Source organism: Anabrus simplex, chromosome 10 (genome assembly GCF_040414725.1).
Source record: "Anabrus simplex isolate iqAnaSimp1 chromosome 10, ASM4041472v1, whole genome shotgun sequence".
NCBI lineage: Eukaryota > Metazoa > Arthropoda > Insecta > Orthoptera > Tettigoniidae > Anabrus > Anabrus simplex.
The window spans coordinates 24,654,820-24,676,726 of NC_090274.1; the positions used below are offsets into that span (position 1 = coordinate 24,654,820).

The following is a 21,907-nucleotide window of genomic DNA, read 5'->3' on the forward strand; positions in this document are numbered from 1 at the left end:
CAATACAAAACTTATTGCTTATGAAGTATTTGTCTGTCAAGGAGTGGCGGTTTGAATCCATTTACGAATTTTCTGGTGTCAACAACCCTCGCACAAGAGAAAAAAATCTATAGAACAATCATCAAGTATACTGAATATCTCACAGGATGAGATTCACCACGTATCTGCAGACTTGTTTAGGAGGTGCTAAACATGTTAGACTGGGCGAGGTGGCCGTGCAGTTAGAGGCGCGCTACTGTGTGACCTTGCATCCGGGAGATAGTGGGTTCGAATCCCACTGCCGGCAGCCCTGAAGATGGTTTTCCGTGGTTTACCATTTTCACACCAGACAAATGCTGGGGCTGTACCTTAATTAAGGCCACGGCCGCTTCCTTCCAACTCCTAGGCCTTTCCTATCCTATCGTCGCCATAAGACCTACCTGTGTTGGTGCGAAGTAAAGCCACTAGCAAAAAAAAAAAACATGTTAGAGAATCAAGGTACTTCACTGAGTTTCTCCTTCAATGTTAATTTACAAAGTGAAAATTTAGTGAAGACAGATACTTGAAGTGAGTATTTGTAATTACACAAGGAAAGCACACTGGTGGAAAATGAAATCCTGGTATTGGATGACACTGGATTTGTCAACCCATAATGTCCTGTATGTGCTCAATGATCGAAAGGTCTGGTGATCTCATAGCCCAAGGCAACTGCTTGACACTCTGTAGAGCACGTTGGGCAAGAACAGTGGTTTGACGACTAGTGTTTTCCTGTTGGAGAACACCCCGTTGAATACTACGAATAAATGGCAGCACAACCAGTTCCATCACCAGTCTAACATTCAAATCCGTTGTCAAGGTTCTTAGGATAACTCCCGCTGTCAAAGGAAATCGCTCCCAGACCACAGTCCTGGTGTGCCAATACCGCAGACGGCTTCGTTCCAAGTGCTCATCTGGCCTCCTCCTTACAACCTATAGCCATCACTGAAGTCGCAGATGGCAGTGATTAGGAGTTCGTGGCATGAAATCTACAGAACGTCTGGCTTGGATCTATCCCTCAAGTAATAGATTTGTTACAGTTTGCTGTGTCACTCTGGTGCCAACTGAAGTTCTAATGGCTGCTGCAGATTCAGTACGATGCACCACACCCATGCGGCGGTCTTCCCTCTCCATGTAATGCCGTGTGTGTGGCTGTACCCCAGTGCTCTTGAAACAATGCTTTCCCGTGAATATTGTTGCCAACACCTATGCACTGATACATTCTTGCAAGTCTTTCTGCAATATCACGGAAAGAACATCCCCCTGTTCATAGCCCTATTACACGGCCTCGTTCAAACTCGGTGATACTGCCTTCTCCGTCTCCTTAAAGACACATTTGACTCGCACCTACCTCACATCAACACTGGACGATGACTAACGCTCACGAAGTGTACAGCGCGTACTTAAAACAAACTTGTTTTGCAAGGTCATAGTGGCTCTACTAGCACCATTCTTTGATGACAAGCGTGCAAATATGAATAGGCCTCATCTTTCAGATGTGCAAACACACATCCTGAATTAATTTTGTTTATCAAACACAACTCCTTCTTGGTGTTGGGATTTCATTTTCCGCCAGTGTACAGTATGTGTGTGTAGGCTGGTTTTATTGGATTAAAACTGGACACCAAATTACTAGTAAACATGAAGTGAATAACACGGTGATAGGGAGAAATCTGACTTAAAAATGCCTTACAATTAATTACTGCGTTGTTGCTCCAAGAGGTACAAAATGTATTGAAAGGGATACAAGGGAAGAGGAAAATTTGGGTCAGGGAATAGTCTTGCAGGTGAGAGATGCGTGGACCAATGAAGCACCGGAGAATTTCTCCCTAAAAATTTAACAGGCTACTGGAAATGATTGAAACAGAGTAAGATGCGCACTTTTTTTTTGTTTTACATAAATGTGTCTTGTTGTTGGGGATCAACTGAAAATTTGCATTACAGAAACTAGTGTCACAAAATGTGTGATGGAAATGTAACCCTAGCAACTGTGCAGACCATGTCATATCTGGTGGTCATCTGAAAGCAATAACCACTGATGGGTGGCCATGACCAAGAGATATATTTATTGATTTGATTTTTGCAAGACTTTTTTTAAAAATCTTTCCAATAGTGGTGTGAGCGTCATATATGTCTTTAATTTGTCATATTTCAACCGATGTTACAGTATTTGATTGGCTTAGTACTTCTAGCAAACTTCTGCTCACGATTATGTGCGTATGTATTGAGTTGGTAACCGCAATAGCGTACAAGTTGTAAAACGCGTGCAAATATGAGTGGTAAAAGACTGCATTCTTTCAGTGCCGCAGAAAGGCTGAGAGTTATTGAAGAGGCTGAAGGGTTACAAAATCGTGCAGCGGGAAGAAAATATGACATTCCACAATTGTATGTGAGAAGGGTTTGAAGACTTTAAATGTATGAACAGCTGACTACAAAAAGGAACGCTTTCCATGCTGTTCTGCAGCAGAGCTAGGAGAAAGAAGGAAAAATTACAAAGCAACAGCAATAGGTGTGCTTTTTGTAGATCGTCAGCTAAGTTTCCTCAAGTAAAGGAAAAACTTCTGGTATTTATTACCACAAGGCACCCAGAACACAGAGGTGTCAACTGCAAGCTATGAGCATAACACGAGAGCTTTGTGTGATGTATGATTTTAAAGCAAACATGTCCCTTCAAATTTTAGTTTAATAGGATGTAAGTCCTAACTTTGTAAATTCTATTGTATTGAATAGGTTGATCCTAATAAATTTTGGTAATATCTTAAATTGATGTACATTTCAATATGGACCAAATATAAAATTTGTAACATGTAATAAAGCAAATTGTAAAAACAAGGAATGGTTATTGAGTGCCACATCAGTAAGCAATTAGTGCTCTTCTCAATTCCCAAATCGACTGTTGAGGACGCAATTGCCAAGTGGGAACGAGAAGTCACAACCACAACAAAACCCCAGCTGGATAACTCACGTGTGTTGACTAATGAGGATCGTTGAGCATCAAAGAAAGTAGTATGGCATAATCAGATGCGAGAAGAGCAGTGCCATTAACTGGGCACCGAGCACCACGACTGTGTGCTGAGAGATAAAAGAACTGTGGTTCAAGGATCAAGCACCCACTCAAACCACAAATTTTACTGGTGAACAAATCAGTACGAATGAAAGTGAGCAAGCATGGAGGACATATGAACATTATGCTGGATGGAAAGAAATTCAAAAGTCAATCATTTTCAATACCTTAAAAGCACAACTCAGATGGCCAAAGCTCAGCTGAAATCACCAACAGAGTTCAGAAAGGGGCCTGTTTTTTTTCTGCTAGTGGCTTTACGACGCACCGACACAGATAAGTCTTATGGCGACGATGGGATAGGAAAATCCTAGGAGTGGGAAGGAAGCGGCCGTGGCCTTAATTAAGGTACAGCCCCAGTATTTGCCTGGTGTGAAAATGGGAAACCACAGAAAACCTTCTTCAGGGCTGCCGACAGTGGGATTCGAACCCACTATCTCCCGGATGCAAGTCACAGCCGCGCGCCTCTAACCGCATGGCCAACTCGCCCGGTGGGCCTGTTTTTACCACCAAGTCAGTAACCTCCTTTGAGGCAGTCAAGTATCTAAGAAGACTCTGTATCAGGCCTGCTTCGTACTACCTGTAACAACATATGGACTGGAAATTTGCACCATCAACATAAGGGATAAGCAGACTCCAGGCTGCAGAAATTAAATTCCTGAGGTCAATATTCAGAAAACAAGACTAGATAAGATCAGAAATGAAATTATCTGAAAAGACATCCATATGGAACCACTGTCTGCAACTCCAGCAACATCAAGATTGAAATGGTTTGGTCGCTTGAAGGGAATGGATCTAAAGAGAGTAGCAATAAAATGGTTTGAAAGGGATGTGGAAGGCAAGCAACCTAAAGGCAGGCCAGCAACAAGATGAACATCCCAAATGAAAGATGTTCTGCAAGGAAGAGGCACAGAATTGTGTAAAACTGAAGAGGAAGGAATGTACCTGTGTAGACTGAAATGGAGAGCACTCTTGCACCACACCCAGGAAACAGGAGATGGTTGAATGATGATGATGATGATGATGATGATCGCTGAGTGCTGCTTCTGATCTGTGGACCATTGCAGATACGTAATTTCGAGTGATGAATCGCGTTATATCATGTGGCAGTCAGGTGGGAGGGTTTGGGTGTCACTCATGCCAGGCCAGCCTGTACAGTGCCCACAGTGAAATATAGCAGAGGTGAGATGACAGTGTGATTTTGTAATACTACAGAGCACTTTATAAATGGAAGGATATGCTGTATTTCTTCACGTATTAGACCCCTTTTTTCCCCTACTCTTACAGCCAAAAATGTAAAGTGGGGGTCCAATATGCGATAACTTCAAATTTTGTGGAGTGAACACATGACTTCTAGGCTATAAATTGTACATGTAAACATTCTACACTATTCTTTTAACAAACGTATGAATGTATTTTAGTTATACTGGCTATTTTTGTTGGAAAGCCAATATTTCTAAATGTAAAAAGACAATAAATGGTGAACATAACTTTTAGGCATATATATAAATATAGTCAGTTTTAGTTAGGTTGCTCATATCACATCATTCGTTACATCTCATTAATTCCTCTGACGAGGGTGACGTCATAAAAACTCGATACGAAAATTCATTTAACTTCATACCCGACTCTGTAGAGGAAAGGGATAAGGTTATTGTATATCATAACATGCAATACTGATATAAAAGAACTTAATGGCCAGTCATGTGTCTCCATCAGTTGAACAGTAGGCCTACCGCACAGTAAACCTGAGTAAACCTGATCACTGCTTTCATTTGAATTATTGTCTTGTGCCACCAAATTCCCTGCTACCAGCATGTCGCCATTCTAAGTGATGTCATCTTCACTGCCATTTCTACCCGCGTCAGCCATGCACTGTAATCAAGAGCATTCGAGGTCCCATCTTTTTGAACCTTGTGTATATAGTTTCGTTCCCAACTATAGAGTCCAAACAGCGCAAATCTATTCCTAAATGATTTTTAGAGGTGGTCTCTGATCTTCCCAGTTGGTGTATGTGTAGCAGAAGTCACTCCTTCCAAATAAAGCCATCCTGAAGAAAGCATGCCAAACCACCAGCTGATAACTAGCTTATGTTAAGAGTTAGAAGCAATCTCTTGATAACTGCGGCTGTTGAAGGCCAGACCCTTATTTGTAAGTATATTTCATGCTTGATTTCTACATTTATCACATCAGGATTTACCTAAACAGCTGTAAATAAAATAACAGAGACCGTGTTGTTTAGGTTAGGTATACTATCGCCCGGATAGTGCCAAAAGTTCCATGATGGAAAGAATAGAAATAAATAACAGGAAAGTTCGCCGTATTTATGGATATCTAGCGGTGTGGCGGTAATGCGTTTTATTATTATCACAATGTTTAATTTCGTACGTTCGTTGTCTCCATTTTTTTAAATTAACGGATACCCTAGTATATTTTGTTTGGTATCTTCGAAAATCGTTAGAAGTAACTGGGATATAAAATCAATATTATTATTATTTGTTAGGTACATTGGGAAGTAAAACAATCACTATAATTGGATAGTTTTTATCACGTTTTAAACTTGCTCCTCTCCAAAAAATACCTATATTGGCCCGAATTACAAGATATTAAACGATCACTTTGTTAATGATCTCGCCTGCTATATTAATATTGTGAATATTTCTCAACTAAAGTAAACTCATTTCCGAGGTGATGCAACCCTTTTTAGACACACCCCCAGTGGAGGGGAGTTACAGGTACCATTTTTACTGCATATCAATCTTCCTGCCATTCGTAAATCTCTGGCAGTACGGTACCGGGAATCGAACCGAGACTCCCGAGAAGGGAACTAATTGTGCTAATCATTATGCTGGCGAACATTCTTAACCACAAAACACAGACATACAGCATGACTGATGCGTGTTTACAATGCCTGGGTCAGACACGAAACTATTCATCTATTAGTGCGATGTCATCAGAGCTGAAGTAGGCCTACGCCACGAAGGCGGATATTTCTTAACTACGAACACAGATGTACCGCATGACTTTGACGCGTATTTTCATTGGGTGGGTTGTACAGACGAAACTATTAATTCACAAATGTGTACGATGTCATCAGAGCTGCAGTAAGACTTACACCCGCTTTGAAGTGGAATCGTCGTTCTTCTCTGATGAATTACATTGGGGGGTCTTGTATACGAGATTTTTTTTTTAATTTTCTTCGTCTCAAAAAGCCACGTGGGGTCCAATACGCGAGGGGGTCTAATACACGAGTAAAGTGAAATTTGACCAGCTGTAAGTTATAGACAGCAGGCCAGAAGACTGGCTAGCCCAGAGCCCTGTACTGAAAAAAGCTCCGAGATGAACTAGAATAGCGACTTTCCTCTTGACTCAAACGACCCGCGTCGCTGTCTATACTTGCTGCGGTGCTGCAGAGAAAACGGTCTGCCATTCAACCACACACATTTTGACATCTGGTAGACAGTGTTCACGCTGTATGAACGTCAAGAGTGGGTCCCCATACCGTATTAATGTCCATTTAAAGAAAGATAATTTCAAATACGTGCTGGGATACTTTTGATCACATAGTGCTTAAAAATAATACGATACCTTAAGTTCTTCACTGGTGGCAAGACCTGAGGTGATAAGCTTCTCACGAAAGAGGTTGATGGGGTCCCGTGTTTGCCTCACTTCTTGTATCTCGTCTCTTGAACGGTAACTCGTTCCAGGATCCGACATGGAGTGTCCGTGGTAGCGATAAGTGGCAGTCTCCATAACGATAGGACCGTGACCACCTGCTGCGTAAGCTATAGCAAACCTAGTAGCTTCTCTTACAGCCAGCACATCCATTCCATCAACCTACAACCAAAATGTGCATAAAAGGTGTTGTAAGTTTTGTTCTAAAGGGCCAAATTCCACTGTTAATGGCCCCAAAACAAGATAAGACTGAAATTTCAAGAAGGCATAAAATTCTAATATTAAAACAGAACCAAAGAAGTTACAGTATTATTTGTCTCGATTAGAACCTAAACATGGTACTAGAGAACCTCATATCCCAAAGATGTCAAAAATAAATTACAGAATCTACTTAGGAAGGCCTGAATTGGGGCATAGAAGCAAACCAGCAAAAGTATTACATACTCTCTATGAGCAACCAAAATATTACATAAAAAGCGACGTTTTATTCTTCCAAGTAATGCCAACAATGACATTTGATAATTGTGGTATGGGGTTGATCCACACCTAACGAATATAAATCTATTTACTAAATCACTGTATTATTTACATATATATACATAGATATGGGACTAGTTCTGACCCAAGTTGGGGTCAACATCAGCCTTAAAAGTTAACTTTACCGAGCTCGATAGCTGCAGTCGCTTAAATGCGGCCAGTATCCAGTAATTGGGAGATAGTGGGTTCGAGCCCCACTGTCGACAGCCCTGAAGATGGTTTCCTGTGGTTTCCCATTTTCACACCAGGCAAATGCCGGGGCTGTACCTTAATTAAGGCCATGGCCGCTTCCTTCCACTTCCTAGATCTTTCCTATCCTATCGTCGCCATAAGACATACCTGTGTCGGTGCGACGTAAAGCAAATAGCAAAAAAAAAAAAAAAAGTTAACTTAAAAATCAAACTGGTAAAGTACATAATAAGATGATGTATTTACATTGTGATGTTTAGTGTTGGCCAATTTAGAACATGCTAGCATATCTGAAATATAGTAATATAAAACACAATGGTGAACTATCAATTATGTTTGGCTATGAAACATGGAGTGGAAATATACATTGGTAATGTGTACAATTAGGGACACTATTCGACAGAAACAGTCAAATGCGTTACATTGTTTGTGGGTCCCTATAACATATCATCACTGCCAAGACAAAACCTCCTATGTGAAATATTTTAGCTTAGAACTTTAGCCGGTAAGGTTCTGTCACCTAAGGTGCAATAGTGGGTGAATATTGTCAAGGCATTCTCGCTGTTCATAATGTATGTGCTGCGGGTCAGTATATCTCCAAAAATATTATCACATAGGAGGTTTTGTCCCAGCAACGATGATATCACAGAACATATAGTGCATCATTAGCCATGATTTGGTTGTGAAGTAGGAAAATACAACTACAATCGTGATAATATGTAGTCAAAATTCAAAGTACACAGTTGTGCAAAAAGTACACTGGTACTTGTACATACCACAGTTGTATATCATCGGTACGGAACATGAAACTTTATCTACTTTGACAATTGATAGTATGCAATAAGGAACTTTCCTGAAAATGAGTGCTTTCTAATGAAAGACACATGGATTAAAAACTGTATTTAGGCAGTGTCATTTGTGACTGTCGACCTAATTGCACTGGCTCACTGTTTAGAACTGCACTGCTGAAATATGGTAATTGTGTTTGAAGCCCCTTGCGCTTTCTTGTGCACTGGTATGCAATGGGTAGTGTGAATAAAAAGAACAAGAAGATGATTTGTTGGTTAACGGGGGCTAATATCTACGTCATTGGCCCCTAATGGTACAAGGTGAAAAGAAATGTAATAATAATTAAAATATTAAAATATATCCACTGCCTAAAAAATAAATGATTATGAAAAAATTATTTAGAATTTAAAATAATCAGTGGGTCAAATTAACAATGTCTCTGAAGTGAAATCATATGTATAATTCAAATTAAAAGAAAAACTCGTTAAAATAGACAAAGACTACTTAAAACAGAGTCAACAGAATAAAAGTTAGTTAACAATAAAGTAAAAATTTTAAAAACAATAAAAATTCACTTTTATACACAATAAAACAGGCCACTACCCCTTATGAAAAGGATGACGAGGTCTGCTGACTTACCATCTCTTAGGCTGAGGGAAATGGTACTCAGACGTTTTCGACTACGGCGCAGATTGGCGCACTCCGTAAGGATGCGTACCACGGTAAGATGACCGCCACACCACGGGAGGGGGGTCTTCTCCCTTCAGTATGTAGGAGTACATTGCTATATCATGGCCGACCCAAAAACGACATACTACCACAGCTTCTATCCGAGAAATCCGAAGGGATATCTTCCATACCTTTGTAGTTCCTTTTATTGTTCTCAGCTTATTATAAGAGGGGTGGCCTGCCACTCCATTTCCCAATGGGATATAACCAAATGTCTCAGCTGAGAACGAACACCACTGGCTGGAACTTTGTGAAGCAATGTGACAGCCTCCCAGGCAGCCCTATCGGCTACCTCGTTTCCCACTACACCCGTGTGGCTCCCCAGTACGTGATCCTGGTGCTAGTACTCCAACACCTGGCCAGCAGGTCCTGGATCCGCTGCACCACAGGATGCCAAAGGAAACATACAACAATAGAGTGTAGCGACCTCAACGAGTCCGTACACAGCAGAAAGTGCCGGCGTTCATTGGACAGTGCATACCACAGAGCTTCAAGGATAGCATAGAGCTCTGTTGTGTTTTCCAGTACAGAAAAAAGAATATTCTTATTAACGACAATGAACGCACAGCCTACTTTCGCTTCTGCCCTTGAACCATCCGTGTAAGCGACAACTGAATCTGGATACCAGGTTACAATGGACAGGAAGAGCCTCTGATAAATGGAGGGGTCCGTGTTCACCTTAGGCCCAGAATGCAGATCCAGGATGATTTCAGGTCGTCGAATTAACCACGGAGGTACCTTTCCTGGTCGTCTAACAAGACAAGGAACTGAAGGTACAACAAATGATCTGCAAATGCTATCCAAGTGTACACCAACCGGCTGTGTTGCTCATGGACAACATACAGCCAACTGTTTGCATTGTCGAATACACAAGGATAGCTTAGGTGAAGTGGCATCTGTCGCAAATCTGCAGCACAGGACAATGGTATTTGTTGGCACCTCAGATGTAGAGGTGGTACACAAGATTCAGCGAACAGGCTAGCAATGGGGCTTGTATGGAATGCTCCTGTTGCCAACCTAACTCTGCTGTGATGGATGCTATTCAGTTTCACAAGGACGCTTCGCCTTGCTGATCCATATGCTGCACTGCTGTAGTCAAACCTGGATAAAATTCATTGATTTCTTCATCCAGTGCCACAGTAGTACGAGCATAAACCTGAATGACGTTGATCCTACACCTCCCTTTGAGAAAAATATGGTGTTATCTGAGTGAGTGACAAAGTGGCCACAACCTATCGAATGTGTCACGCCGAGTCCAAGCATGTTCAGATCATGTAGTCTCATCGCTCTCTTTCAACGACAGCAAGTTTTTCTGACTGTAAGAGACCTCGTACATTCCAGGTTGCAATCTTTCTAACTATGCGCAGGGATGATTTGGATTGATTTGCACATTCTGAGGCTCCTCTGAACCATGTCATCCCCAGAGATCCAACAGGGACAGACAATGATTTACGATTGAGTAACGCCTAGAGGTTGTCTTGGGAAAATTAAACAGTGGTGGTTTCTGTTACCTTCCACTGACCCACAATTCCAGTCTGTTCATCAACCCAGCTTCCCGCTGGGGTTGGGTATCCAACCTTCCACTGTGTTGCTCGGCTTAACAGGGGCACCACGTGTAGGTAGGAAATGGAGAACTGAGGTGAGAGAGGCTAAGAGAACTCTCTTGTCGAGTTCTTATATTTGCATCACACCTCCATTTAGTCAGAGTCTCAAGGTGGTTGCAGAGACTCGCCCTAGGTCAAACAGCTCAAGGGACAAAAAAATACTGTTAATTGTTCAGGCTAACAAAAACTCGTGTTAAGCGATAGGAATTGCAATAACGAATAATATATCCCTGCCATGACCAAATCATTTTTTCATGTAAACTGAGTGTTCATATAGAGTTTGTGCTAATGAGTTTTTACCGTGTATCTTACTAAAGGTATCCTGACCTTTAATCTGCCCCCTTTTTTTTTTTCCTCGCTGCACCGACACAGATAGGTCTTACGGCGACGATGGGACAGGAAAGGCCTAGGAATGGGAAGGAAGCGGCCGTGACCTTAATTAAGATACAGCCCCAGCATTTGCCTGGTGTGAAAATGGGAAACAACAGAAAACCATCTTCAGGGCTGCCGACAGTGGGGTTCAAACCCACTATCTCCTGGATGCGAGCTCACAGCTGTGCGCTCCTAACCGCACGGCCAACTCGCCCGATGACCTTCAATTTGAAAGATGCCACGGACTTAGTTTGCATGTTTATTAACCCAATGGCTGCCAAGGTCCGATGTAAGCCGATGCTCTGTGAATTGTAAAACTGCCATGATCCGATGAGTACCGATGCAATAAAGGCCAGTTTTCAAATACCGTTTGTTCAGGTTTAACGCAGCAGATGACTCGCGTATGCATTTTGGCTGATCCATGGTAATTCTAACTGCAAGTAAATACCATTTTTCTCTTAGACAATGAGAATATAACATTCTTATTTTCTATGTCTTTTGAGAGGCTGGCACGTGGTGGCCATGTCGTGTGCGCCACGAAAGTTGCGTGGCAAGTTTGTTTGATGCGGGGTATTAATATCATTTTGTTTTTGCGTATTATACTGTGAATTTGTGTAGGGTAAGATGGTAAAATATTTTTCGGCACACTTGTGTTAAAAATACAATCAGGCTATATTGTTAGAAAGTTATAGTGATATATCTTCTAGTGATGAAAACATCGAGACAGAAACAATGCATGCGAGATATATTAGGCCTAATGGTGTTTTTACCTCTTCAAGTTACTATTACTGACGAAAGTGAAGATGACAATGATCTTAATGTTACCCAGCAAAAGGCAAGTCAACATGACGACTAACCTAACCTCAATTTTCAATCTCAAAAACGAAAAATCATTTGGACATTTATAAACAGAGATTTCAAACTTTTAAAATTAAAAGACAATACAGTTCAGAGATTTTTTTTTTTTTTTTTTTTTGCTACGGGCTTTACATCGCACCAACACAGATAGATCTTTTGGCGACGGTGGGATAGGAAAGGCCTAGGAGTTGGAAGGAAGCGGCTGTGGCCTTAAGGTACAGCCCCAGCATTTGCCTGGTGTGAAAATGGAAAAACATTTAGAGATTCTAACAGTGACATTAACATGTATGTGAAATAATTATTACTATGCCAAATACTAATTCAAATTTGCAAAATGAATTACAGAAAGTGGAATTTTTTTAGCATAAATATTCAGCCAGTCCCTGTTATGAATGGTGTGAAAATATTGTTGTTAGGGTCGGAAGGTGCATGCATTTCAGTGGGCTTGGCAGACTGATATGTAATAGCAACTTCTGGCTCGGTAAGGAAAGCAACGGGAAACTGCCTCACTCCTAATTTCCCTAGTATGCCTCTTCAGTGATGCCTAGGCTATTTATAACAGCTGTTGGCAGAGCTGTGGAGGATCAAACCAGCCTTCGGGCTGAATACCCAACATACAACATAAAGACAGCTATATCATTTTTTTTTTAATTTAAAAAATCATCTATATACCTTCAAAACTGAGGCGAGTAGTTTAGCTTGGCAGAGAAAGGTTTAATATTATTATATATCAGTGTCATTCCATTGGTAATATGTATTTATTGTTCAATTGTTTCTTAATACTCACTGTGATTTATACGTGTAAGCGACAAAGCATCTTCAAGCAATTTCACAAAATAGTTCCTCAGTTAAATGGACATCCTGCTTTCAGCAGTGAAAATAATTAAATAATATGATTCTAGAAAATGCACATTCACTCCAAGGAACCTGCAGGTATATTGATTGGATAACAAAGCCTTTAGCGCACCATTCTCACAAACGGAACAGTGTACCTCGACTTGCCACAATTTCTGTTTGCATTGTGTTGAAATACGTGAAACTGAAACTAATTTGAGTACTAAACAAGGCAAAGAGCTAAAGAGCAGTGAAAATTATCTTACTTCAACATTTAAAAAATTCTATAGAATTAACATCAGAGGTTATGGGATTTTCGGTATCAGATATTTCGAGGCCTGCAAAGCATAAGGTACGAAAGGAAACTTACTACCCCAGAAAGGAATAGAAACTGTTGCCAGACCGATGTTAAGGAAATGTGATGATGAAGTGAAGTCGCTGCATGGAGGAAAGTACACAGTTTCCTACTTTAATAACAAGTATCCGTACCTAAACATATTTTTGGACACTGAAAAGTAATGATGGTCTGGTTTATAAGCTAGAATAAGAAATGTTTCATAGCTGAAAGGACATATCAGTGCAGTAGTGCTATTTACAAAAAATTATAGAACACTGACATTCAAAGGTTTGTTCCTTGCCTTCAGTAAGCTACTTTGGAGAGAGTACAAAACATGCAATCTAAATGTGAATAAAATATTGAATATTTTTACCACCTGCAGTGTGAGACCGAAACTACATAAATCTAAAAGGTATGTCCTGTTGTTAAATATTCTTTATTTTCAAAAACAAACATGAAAAACGGAGTTGCAATAATTTGTTATTGTGCAGAATGTGCTGCAACGGCGCTAACGAACAGGCAGTACCACGTGGGAAACTTGAAATTTTTGGCTATAATGATGAATAATCACTGGCATTTAATTTATTATTTGGCTTAATAAGCACACAAGTCTGGAAAGAAGTGCAGGTTTCTAAACATTTGTTTGTGAATTTTTGAATAATACTGTATTTGCTTGTGTAATATGTGTATTTAATTTTGAATCTAAAATACCGACGGAATTCCACTATCTTTCAGTATGGTCCTTCGGCGATTGCTGGCACTGAGATGTCCTCCAAATAGAAAGAATATTCCTGTACATGAATCTACAAAGCCATCTTCTGCCTGCCTTAAACAGTGAGATTCTTTGTTTTCTTTACAATCTTCAGCGCCTGTAACTGTAGTATTTCATGGAAAACTGAACAGCTGTCCTTTCTTAATCCAGTTACATATTTAAACAGTTCTTTTCCAGTTTTTTTGGTACTCGCCTGATATTGGTCCACGAAATGATAAGAATGTCTTCTTAACACACTGTAACTGTTCTCTTTGATTATGCAGAAAACTCAAGTCCTGCAGCACGATTGCTGTTATTTTCTGCAACGCAATCAATGTCGATGTGAAATGAGCGTCTTAACTCTTATTTTTCTTACCCCTCTCCTACTACCATTCACACCTATATAAAAATAATTAGAGGCTGGTATGCGTTATAAGGTGCGCATCTCCCATGTGGTTACGAGCATACTAGTGATGCATGCAGAGTTGCCACCTGGGCTTTTCAGACTACAAAGTGACGACTGGCCGCTGAAACAACAGATGTTTTCACAACTGCACATTTCACAAATAAGAAAACGCACCGAAGACAGATTTTTTTAAAAAATATAATCATGGCGGGAAATTCCATTTCAGAATTACGGATGGGGAAATTCTGCAAAAAGGAGAACTTAAGTACAGAATATCAGCAGACCACACAGGGAGGAAACCCCATCAGTCTACCTCTCAAGATAGTCAGGAATACAATCGAACATGATTTCTCAAAAAGTCTAAGCATGATGCACTTACCCAAATGCCAGGGACGTAGTCCCCTCTGGTGTAGTACTTAGTGCTAGCTGCTGCCCGATCCACACTCGTTCCCATGCCATACCCGTTGTTTTCACACACAAAGATGCAGGGAATCTTCCACAGCTTGGCTATGTTGTATGATTCAAAGACTTGACCTTGATTAGCTGCACCATCACCATAGAGGGTGATGCATACACCATCAGTGCCTTTGTACTTGGCAGCAAATGCAATGCCAACACCAAGTGGAACCTAAAAAAAAAAGTTAAAAACTAGTACTTTTCAATCATTTTCAATTTGAAACCACTGTAAGATCCTGTTAATATAGAATACCAGTGTTCATGGCTCAAAGAGTTCATCTGGTATGCATTATGTGACCACAGCATTCCTGAACTGCTTATAAACTGGGTACGGATGTTGTACGTTAATAGCAGCACAGAGTACGATAACAAAGAGAAGAATGAAATGTCCACCTATTCAATACATACACAATTATCTCTTAGATTATTTTAACACGTTGAGTGCCAAGCGACCCCATATGGGTACGTGAGAGTAGTCAAGTTTTTGAACTTCACGTACGTTCGTTCCAAATCGAGAACTGTGCAAACCCATTTGGGTGTGCAGTAAGTATGTGATTCAAAGCTGTATAAGTTCTCTTCCTGCCATCTGCTGGTCGTCTACTTAAGTACGTGCATAGTCCACCCTCGATTCTTCAATTCCTGTTTTGGCGCGACCCCATATGGGTAAGTCAAGAGTGCTTTGTAGGGTGACAAATTCATTGTCTATCTCGCGCACGGATTGTTTATGTAAGTGTGCAGTGCTGCGAGATTCCTTTCGTTTTTAAGTCATTACAAGTAAATCGAGGGGTAAAATACTTAGTGCAGATAGTGTGGACAAAATATCGAACAAGTCGGACAATGATGTAAACGAAGTATATAGTTACAGTGATTTTTGAACCCAGTACAGAGCAAATATTGATCTCACACATTCATCCATATTGATGGATTACAGTCTTCAGCATACACATCCCCACTGTATTCCGGGTTTCCAAGCCAGCTGTTGCAGCAATTATGACCGTCTTCAAGGTTATAGCCACTGGTTTCCCTTGTTGCACAATTATCGCTGCTAGGTTCTCTTACTCAAATTAAATGTTATACAAATAAAATTATATTCTTATTCAGTATTCCATAACTATTAATTCTTCTTATAATACTATTCTGTTCCATCCTAATTAACCAAACTTACATGATTTTCACTACTTTATAAAACAACATTTTATACAAAAATTTCCTAACCTAAAATCGGAAGATCGCCACTTACAAACATTTCCTGACCTAAAATTGGGGATCGTACTTTTTTATGGCTCCAGTATGAACAAGCTAAGACATCTCTCATAATCAACAGCATATAATGCATCCCTGCAAAGGAAAAGGTAAGTATGACCGAGCGTCAGGACAGTAACTACTGTGTAAGTGCGACCCCATACGGGGGCGCATATACGTGTACAATTCGTAATGACCATATCGGGTCGCAATATTTTACCTAATATACATAAGTTGACCTAATATAACATAAATACATCCTCATTTCAGCGATCATTTGCTTGGTTAACCCTGTGAACGTTTTGGCAGGGAGTAACTCGATGTTATTAGCTCATGGCACTAGACGGCAATCCTATGAAATTCGGGCTGGCACTCATCGTGTTAATCAACTCTGGTAGATGTTTTGTACCTTGATTAGCTGCACCATCACAACAGAGAGCGATGCATACAGCATCATTGCCTTTGTACTTGGCTGCGCTCACCATCACTTCCTGAACCTTTCCTCGATTCAGTAATAAATGGAAACTGTTAGGTAATAATGTAGTATTACACAATTATACACACGAAATGCTGTCAGTTGCGTACAGTTTTATTTACACATTATACACACACACTAATAAACTGCCATCTTGAACAAAACACTGTTAAGAAGAAGAAGAAGAAGACTACCACATTACCCTGTCAACAAAATCACAACAAGAGCTCACGACTTCCACTAGCAATTCTCGCGAACACCACAACTCCAACTCCCAAGACTGCCTCTTTATATACATTGCCTGGCCAGGCTTCTAGAAAAGTATGACACAACATGTTTTCTTGAATTTTTTCAAGTCTCCAATAACCTATTTACAAATGAATAGAAAATTCTATACCGTTCTAGCAACAAGATGCCTTGTTCTGAACTATTACACTGTGTTGCACAGCATTACATTGCATTTATACATCATATTTACAGGTAATAATAAATTATATACTATTAATTACATGTTCTTACATTAAATAAACTCTTATTATTATACATACAGCAGATGTATTGTGACATAACCTCACGAGTTTTGTTACACAAGACAGACCATACAACACACAAATAATATGACCAAGATTTATACCAAATGAAGTCCGTACATAACTATGTAAATAATAATAATAAAACTAACTATGATTAGTGGAAAATGGTAAATAAAAATGTAAACAGTTTCTGGGATGGGTTTAAAGCAATTGTTGAGGAATGTGAAAACAGGTTTGTACATTTAAAGGTGCTAAGAAATGGTGAAGACCCACCTTATTATAATAGAGAATTTTTTTTTTTTTTTTTTTTTTTTTTTTGCTAGGGGCTTTACGTCGCACCGACACAGATAGGTCTTATGGCGACGATGGGATAGGAAAGGCCTAGGAGTTGGAAGGAAGCGGCCGTGGCCTTAATTAAGGTACAGCCCCAGCATTTGCCTGGTGTGAAAATGGGAAACCACGGAAAACCATCTTCAGGGCTGCCGATAGTGGGGTTCGAACCTACTATCTCCCGGATCCAAGCTCACAGCCGCGCGCCTCTACGCGCACGGCAATAGAGAAATAAAGAGACTAAGAAGGAGGTGCAGAATGGAAAGAAATAGAGTCAGAAATGGCTGTAGAAGTAAGGAGAAATTGAAGGAACTTACTAGGGAATTGAATCTAGCAAAGAAGGCAGCTAAAAATAACATGATGGCAAGCATAATTGGCAGTCATAAAAATTTTAGTGATAAATGGAAGGGTATGTATAAGTATTGTAAGGCAGAAACAGGTTCCAAGAAGGACATTCCAGGAATAATTAATGAACAAGGGGAGTGTGTATGTGAGGATCTTCAAAAGGCAGAAGTATTCAGTCAGCAGTATGCAAAGATTGTTGGTCACAAGGATAATGTCCAGTTATTTACATATGATAACAATGACATTTACAATAAGATACAAAAGTTGAAAACTAGAAAAGTGGCTGGAATTGATAAGATTACTAGGTATATACTAAAGACAATGGGTTGGGATATAGTACCATATCTGAAGTACTTATTTGATTGTTGTTTGCTTGAAGGAGCTATACCAAATAAATGGCGAGTTGCTATAGTAACCCCTGTATATAAAGGAAAGAGTGATAGACATAAAGCTGAAAATTACAGGCCAGTAAGTTTGACATGCATTGTATGTAAGCTTTGGGAAGGCATTCTTTCTGATTATATTAGACATGTTTGTGAAATTAATAACTGATACGATAGAAGGATTCCAGCAAGATATAGCAGATATCTTGGATTCAGAAGTTCAAATGGACTGTATTGCGATTGACCTGTCTAAAGCATTTGATAGGGTGGATCATGGGAGACTACTGGCAAAATTGAGTGCAATTGGACTAGACAAAAGAGTGACTGAATGGGTTGCTATATTTCTAGAAAATAGATCTCAGAGAATTAGAGTAGACAAAGCTTTATCTGACCCTGTAATAATTAAGAGGGGAATTCCTCTGGGCAGTATTATTGGACCTTTATGTTTTCTTATATATATAAATGATATGAGTAAAGAAGTGGAATCAGAGATAAGGCTTTTTGCAGATGACGTTACTCTGTATAGAGTAATAAATAAGTTACAAGATTGTGAGCAACTGCAACGTGACCTCGATAATGTTGTGAGATGGACAGCAGGCAATGGTATGTTGATAAACGGTGTTAAAAGTCAGGTTGTTAACAAAGATAGTGACCGGAATATTCAAGTAGCTGGAAAATTTATAATGTCCAATAACGGACCATTTATATTGGTATTATAAATTTACTCATTCGGGACAAATATTTCAGATTCCCTATGGGAATCAACATCTAAATCATAAGTGGTATGTTCCGAGCTGTCAGCGGAGAGATGGCGTGGTATGACATTAGTAGACGAATAAGTTTGATTGGCGTCTTTAAAAGTAGGAAAGATCACAATATGAAAATAAATTTGGAATTCAAGAGGACAAATTGGGGCAAATATTCACTTATAGGAAGGGGAGTTAGGAATTGGAATAACTTACCAAGGGAGATGTTCAATAAATTTCCAATTTCTTTGAAAACATTTAAGAAAAGGCTAGGAAAACAACAGATACAGAATCTGCTACCTGGGCGACTGCCCTAAATACAAATCAGTATTGATTGATTGATTGAATGAATAATAATAATAATAACAACAACAACAACACCTACTAACTGAGCTTGATTATTTCCCTTATTTACCTATGGATTTAGAGAATTGTTTCCAAGTTATACTAGTCCAGGGATGGCGAACCTATGCCATGCGTGTCACTAGGTCACACGCTAACACGATTTTGGTGGCACGCCACATGAACATATTAACGTTTTTATATACATCTTGTGCTACAGACTATACATATCTCATGGATCGTATAGTTATAGTATTTCATGTGTAAGAAATAAATATAGAAAGCCAGGCCGTCAGTCAGTCAGTGAATGAAGTTTGACTTGTGTGTGATAGCCAGTAGCGCGTACTTATTCATTGTATGTTACTGTTTACTCAATGTCGTTTTCGGTGCCGAAAAAAAAAAAAAAAACAGAAACTTAACAAAGATAGTGACCGGAATCTTCAAGAACACTGGACAACGGAATTCGGAGCGATAGAAGGAAGCAATAAAGCTGTGTGTTGCCTGTGCTTGAAAACAATCGTATCCCGCACATTCGATGTAGGCCTAAAGGGCCATTTCGAGACGAATCATTTAAATGTTCGTTCCTCGCCAAATGAAGAAAGAAGAGAGCTCATTTCACAGAAAATCGAACAATACACAAAACAAACTAGTCGTTTTGTATGATCTTTCAGGCCAAGGAATAATATCAGTGCGGTTGTTTCCATCTGTCTCGCTGCATATTGGAGCATGAGGAACAGATTTTTTCTGACAGCGAGTTCTTGAAAGAGACTTTCTTATTGACGTCCGATACATTAATATGAAGACTTTCCTAACAAACAACAAATAATTAACAGAATTAAAGAAATGCTAGCCAGGCGAAATCCTGTCAAGGGAAGAATAATAAGAATGAGTGAAGATGTTTCGGAACAATTATTGAAAGCTGATTTGGATAACTCCCAGATATATTCAGTATATCTTGTTGAAAGCACGTATGTGACCTTACAAGAGAGGATTGCTGTTTTTTTCTGATTTCCTTGTGGAAATGTGATGAGGGAGGAATTAGTTAAATTGTTGAGTTTACGAAATACGATAATAAGTAAAGATGTAATGAAGGATGTGAAGCAAGAACTTGTATTAAAAATGGGGTTTGACTTACAGAATATTGCCTGAAGTATGGTGAGTATTCGTAATGGGTTTGTGCAATTTCTTAAAGAAAAAGTTCAACATCGTATTTTACAGTTCCATCGCATGTTACACCAGGAATCCCCATGTGCAAAAAAAAAGGTATGCAGTTATTTCAAAGAGAACTCTCAGTGGTAGCTACAATAATTGTGAACTTCATACCTGCACGTGGTCTAAATAATCGCCAGTTCTTGAAAATGTTATAAGAAGTGGAATCTCACTGTGGCGTACTTGTAATGTACAATAAAATTCGCTGGCTGAGTCGTGGGCAAGTATTCCAGAGGCTTGTCGAGCTCTTGGACGAAATTTGCTTCTTCATGATAGAAAAGCACGAAGAAGTCCCAGAACTCACGGACCCTATCTGGCTGTGCGAATGTATGTTTCTCCGCGATTTTACAGCAGTATACAATGATATGGATCAGAAACTACAAGGAAAGGGACATACTGCAGAAGATTGATTGAGATCATAAAATCATTCCAGAGAAAACGTGTGTTCGTCAGGGATGTTGATACAAAGAATTTTAAGTACTTTCCTTCACTTAAAGTACAACTTGAACTCATGTCAAAGTTTGCAAATAAATTAACTTTTGAAGGCACAATAAGTATTTGTAAGAAGTATGTGGACGTCTCACAAAATTCAAAACAAATAATTTCCAAGAGATTTTCCCAATTTCGAGATTAGGAGAAAACATTTCATTTTATTGCAAAACCTCATATTACACAAATGAGTGACATTAAGGTCAATTTTTTACTGACCATTTAGAAGTGGAGTTGATTGAATGTGAAGAAAGCAGTACATGGATGAATGAATTCGTACAACTTGGTAAAGCATTGGTAAAAATAAACTGTGTTGTTGATGGTGAATACTCTCTCCAGAAGCCAGACAACTTAATACGTGAACAATGGGACAGCCTCCCACAAAAGTTTTTGGTGGTGAAGAAACTTGCTACAGCATTACTTACTTTGTTTGGGTCATCATATACGAATAGCTATTTTCTACAATGAACGTAGAAGCCGTCTTCGTTCAGACCTAAGTGCTTCTTGTGTGTTAATGAAGACAAGAAGCTATGAACCTAATATAAATGACATGGGTACTAAATGTGAGAACGTCCGCCTCCGTAGCGTAACGGTTAGTGTTATTAGCTGTCGTCCTTGGGGGCCCGTGTTCGATTCCCGGTACTGCCAGAAATTTAAGAATGGCAGGAGGGCTGGTACGTGGTTGAAATGGTACAAGCAGCTCACCTCCAATGGGGGTGTCCCTGAAAAGAGTTGCACCACCTCGGGATGAGGACAAGCGTTTACTTTACTTTACTAATGTGAGAACAAGATTTCACTTAAAGTCCATTAGCAATATTAGTGTTTTTAATTATTATATCTTATAATATTTAATGACGAAGTGTGTTACAATGAGAGCTAATTATATATATATTTTAGAGGTAATGTTAGGTATTCTCCAAATGTACATACTTAAACATGTATTTTTTTATGTATTTGCAAAATACAACCACGAAATATGCAGTCAAATGTATTTACAAGATATATATACTGAATAAATAAGTAAATAAGTAAATCACTAAATGGATAAATAACATATTATGAAACATAATTGGGAATTAAGAAAGGAAGTCGGTTGGGGGGGTGTAGCCATTCCTTAAAAGAAAATAACAAGTGGCACAGTAAATAGTTGAGAATAATAAACCAGACATAAAATGGCACACTAGCTGAAAAAGGTTCGCC

The 21,907-nt window shown here is 39.4% G+C and overlaps 1 protein-coding gene and 1 long non-coding RNA gene across 2 annotated transcripts in view; one reads left to right on the top strand and one right to left on the bottom strand.

Moving 5' to 3' along the window:
* LOC136882092 (uncharacterized) overlaps positions 1–21,907 on the top strand; it is a 92,514-nt gene that overhangs the window by 16,789 nt on the left and 53,818 nt on the right. Inside the window, exon 2 of the long non-coding RNA XR_010861086.2 lies at positions 13,736–13,834. This is a non-coding gene — a long non-coding RNA (uncharacterized lncRNA). The remainder of the gene's footprint in view (positions 1–13,735; positions 13,835–21,907) is intronic.
* The window catches only part of LOC136882091 (pyruvate dehydrogenase E1 component subunit alpha, mitochondrial), a 65,333-nt gene that overhangs the window by 10,908 nt on the left and 32,518 nt on the right, over positions 1–21,907 (bottom strand). Inside the window, exons 5-6 of the mRNA XM_067154618.2 lie at positions 14,537–14,785; positions 6,665–6,913 (exon numbers count right to left, since the gene is read on the bottom strand). Of these exons, the coding sequence (XP_067010719.1) occupies positions 6,665–6,913; positions 14,537–14,785 (498 nt within the window). The remainder of the gene's footprint in view (positions 1–6,664; positions 6,914–14,536; positions 14,786–21,907) is intronic.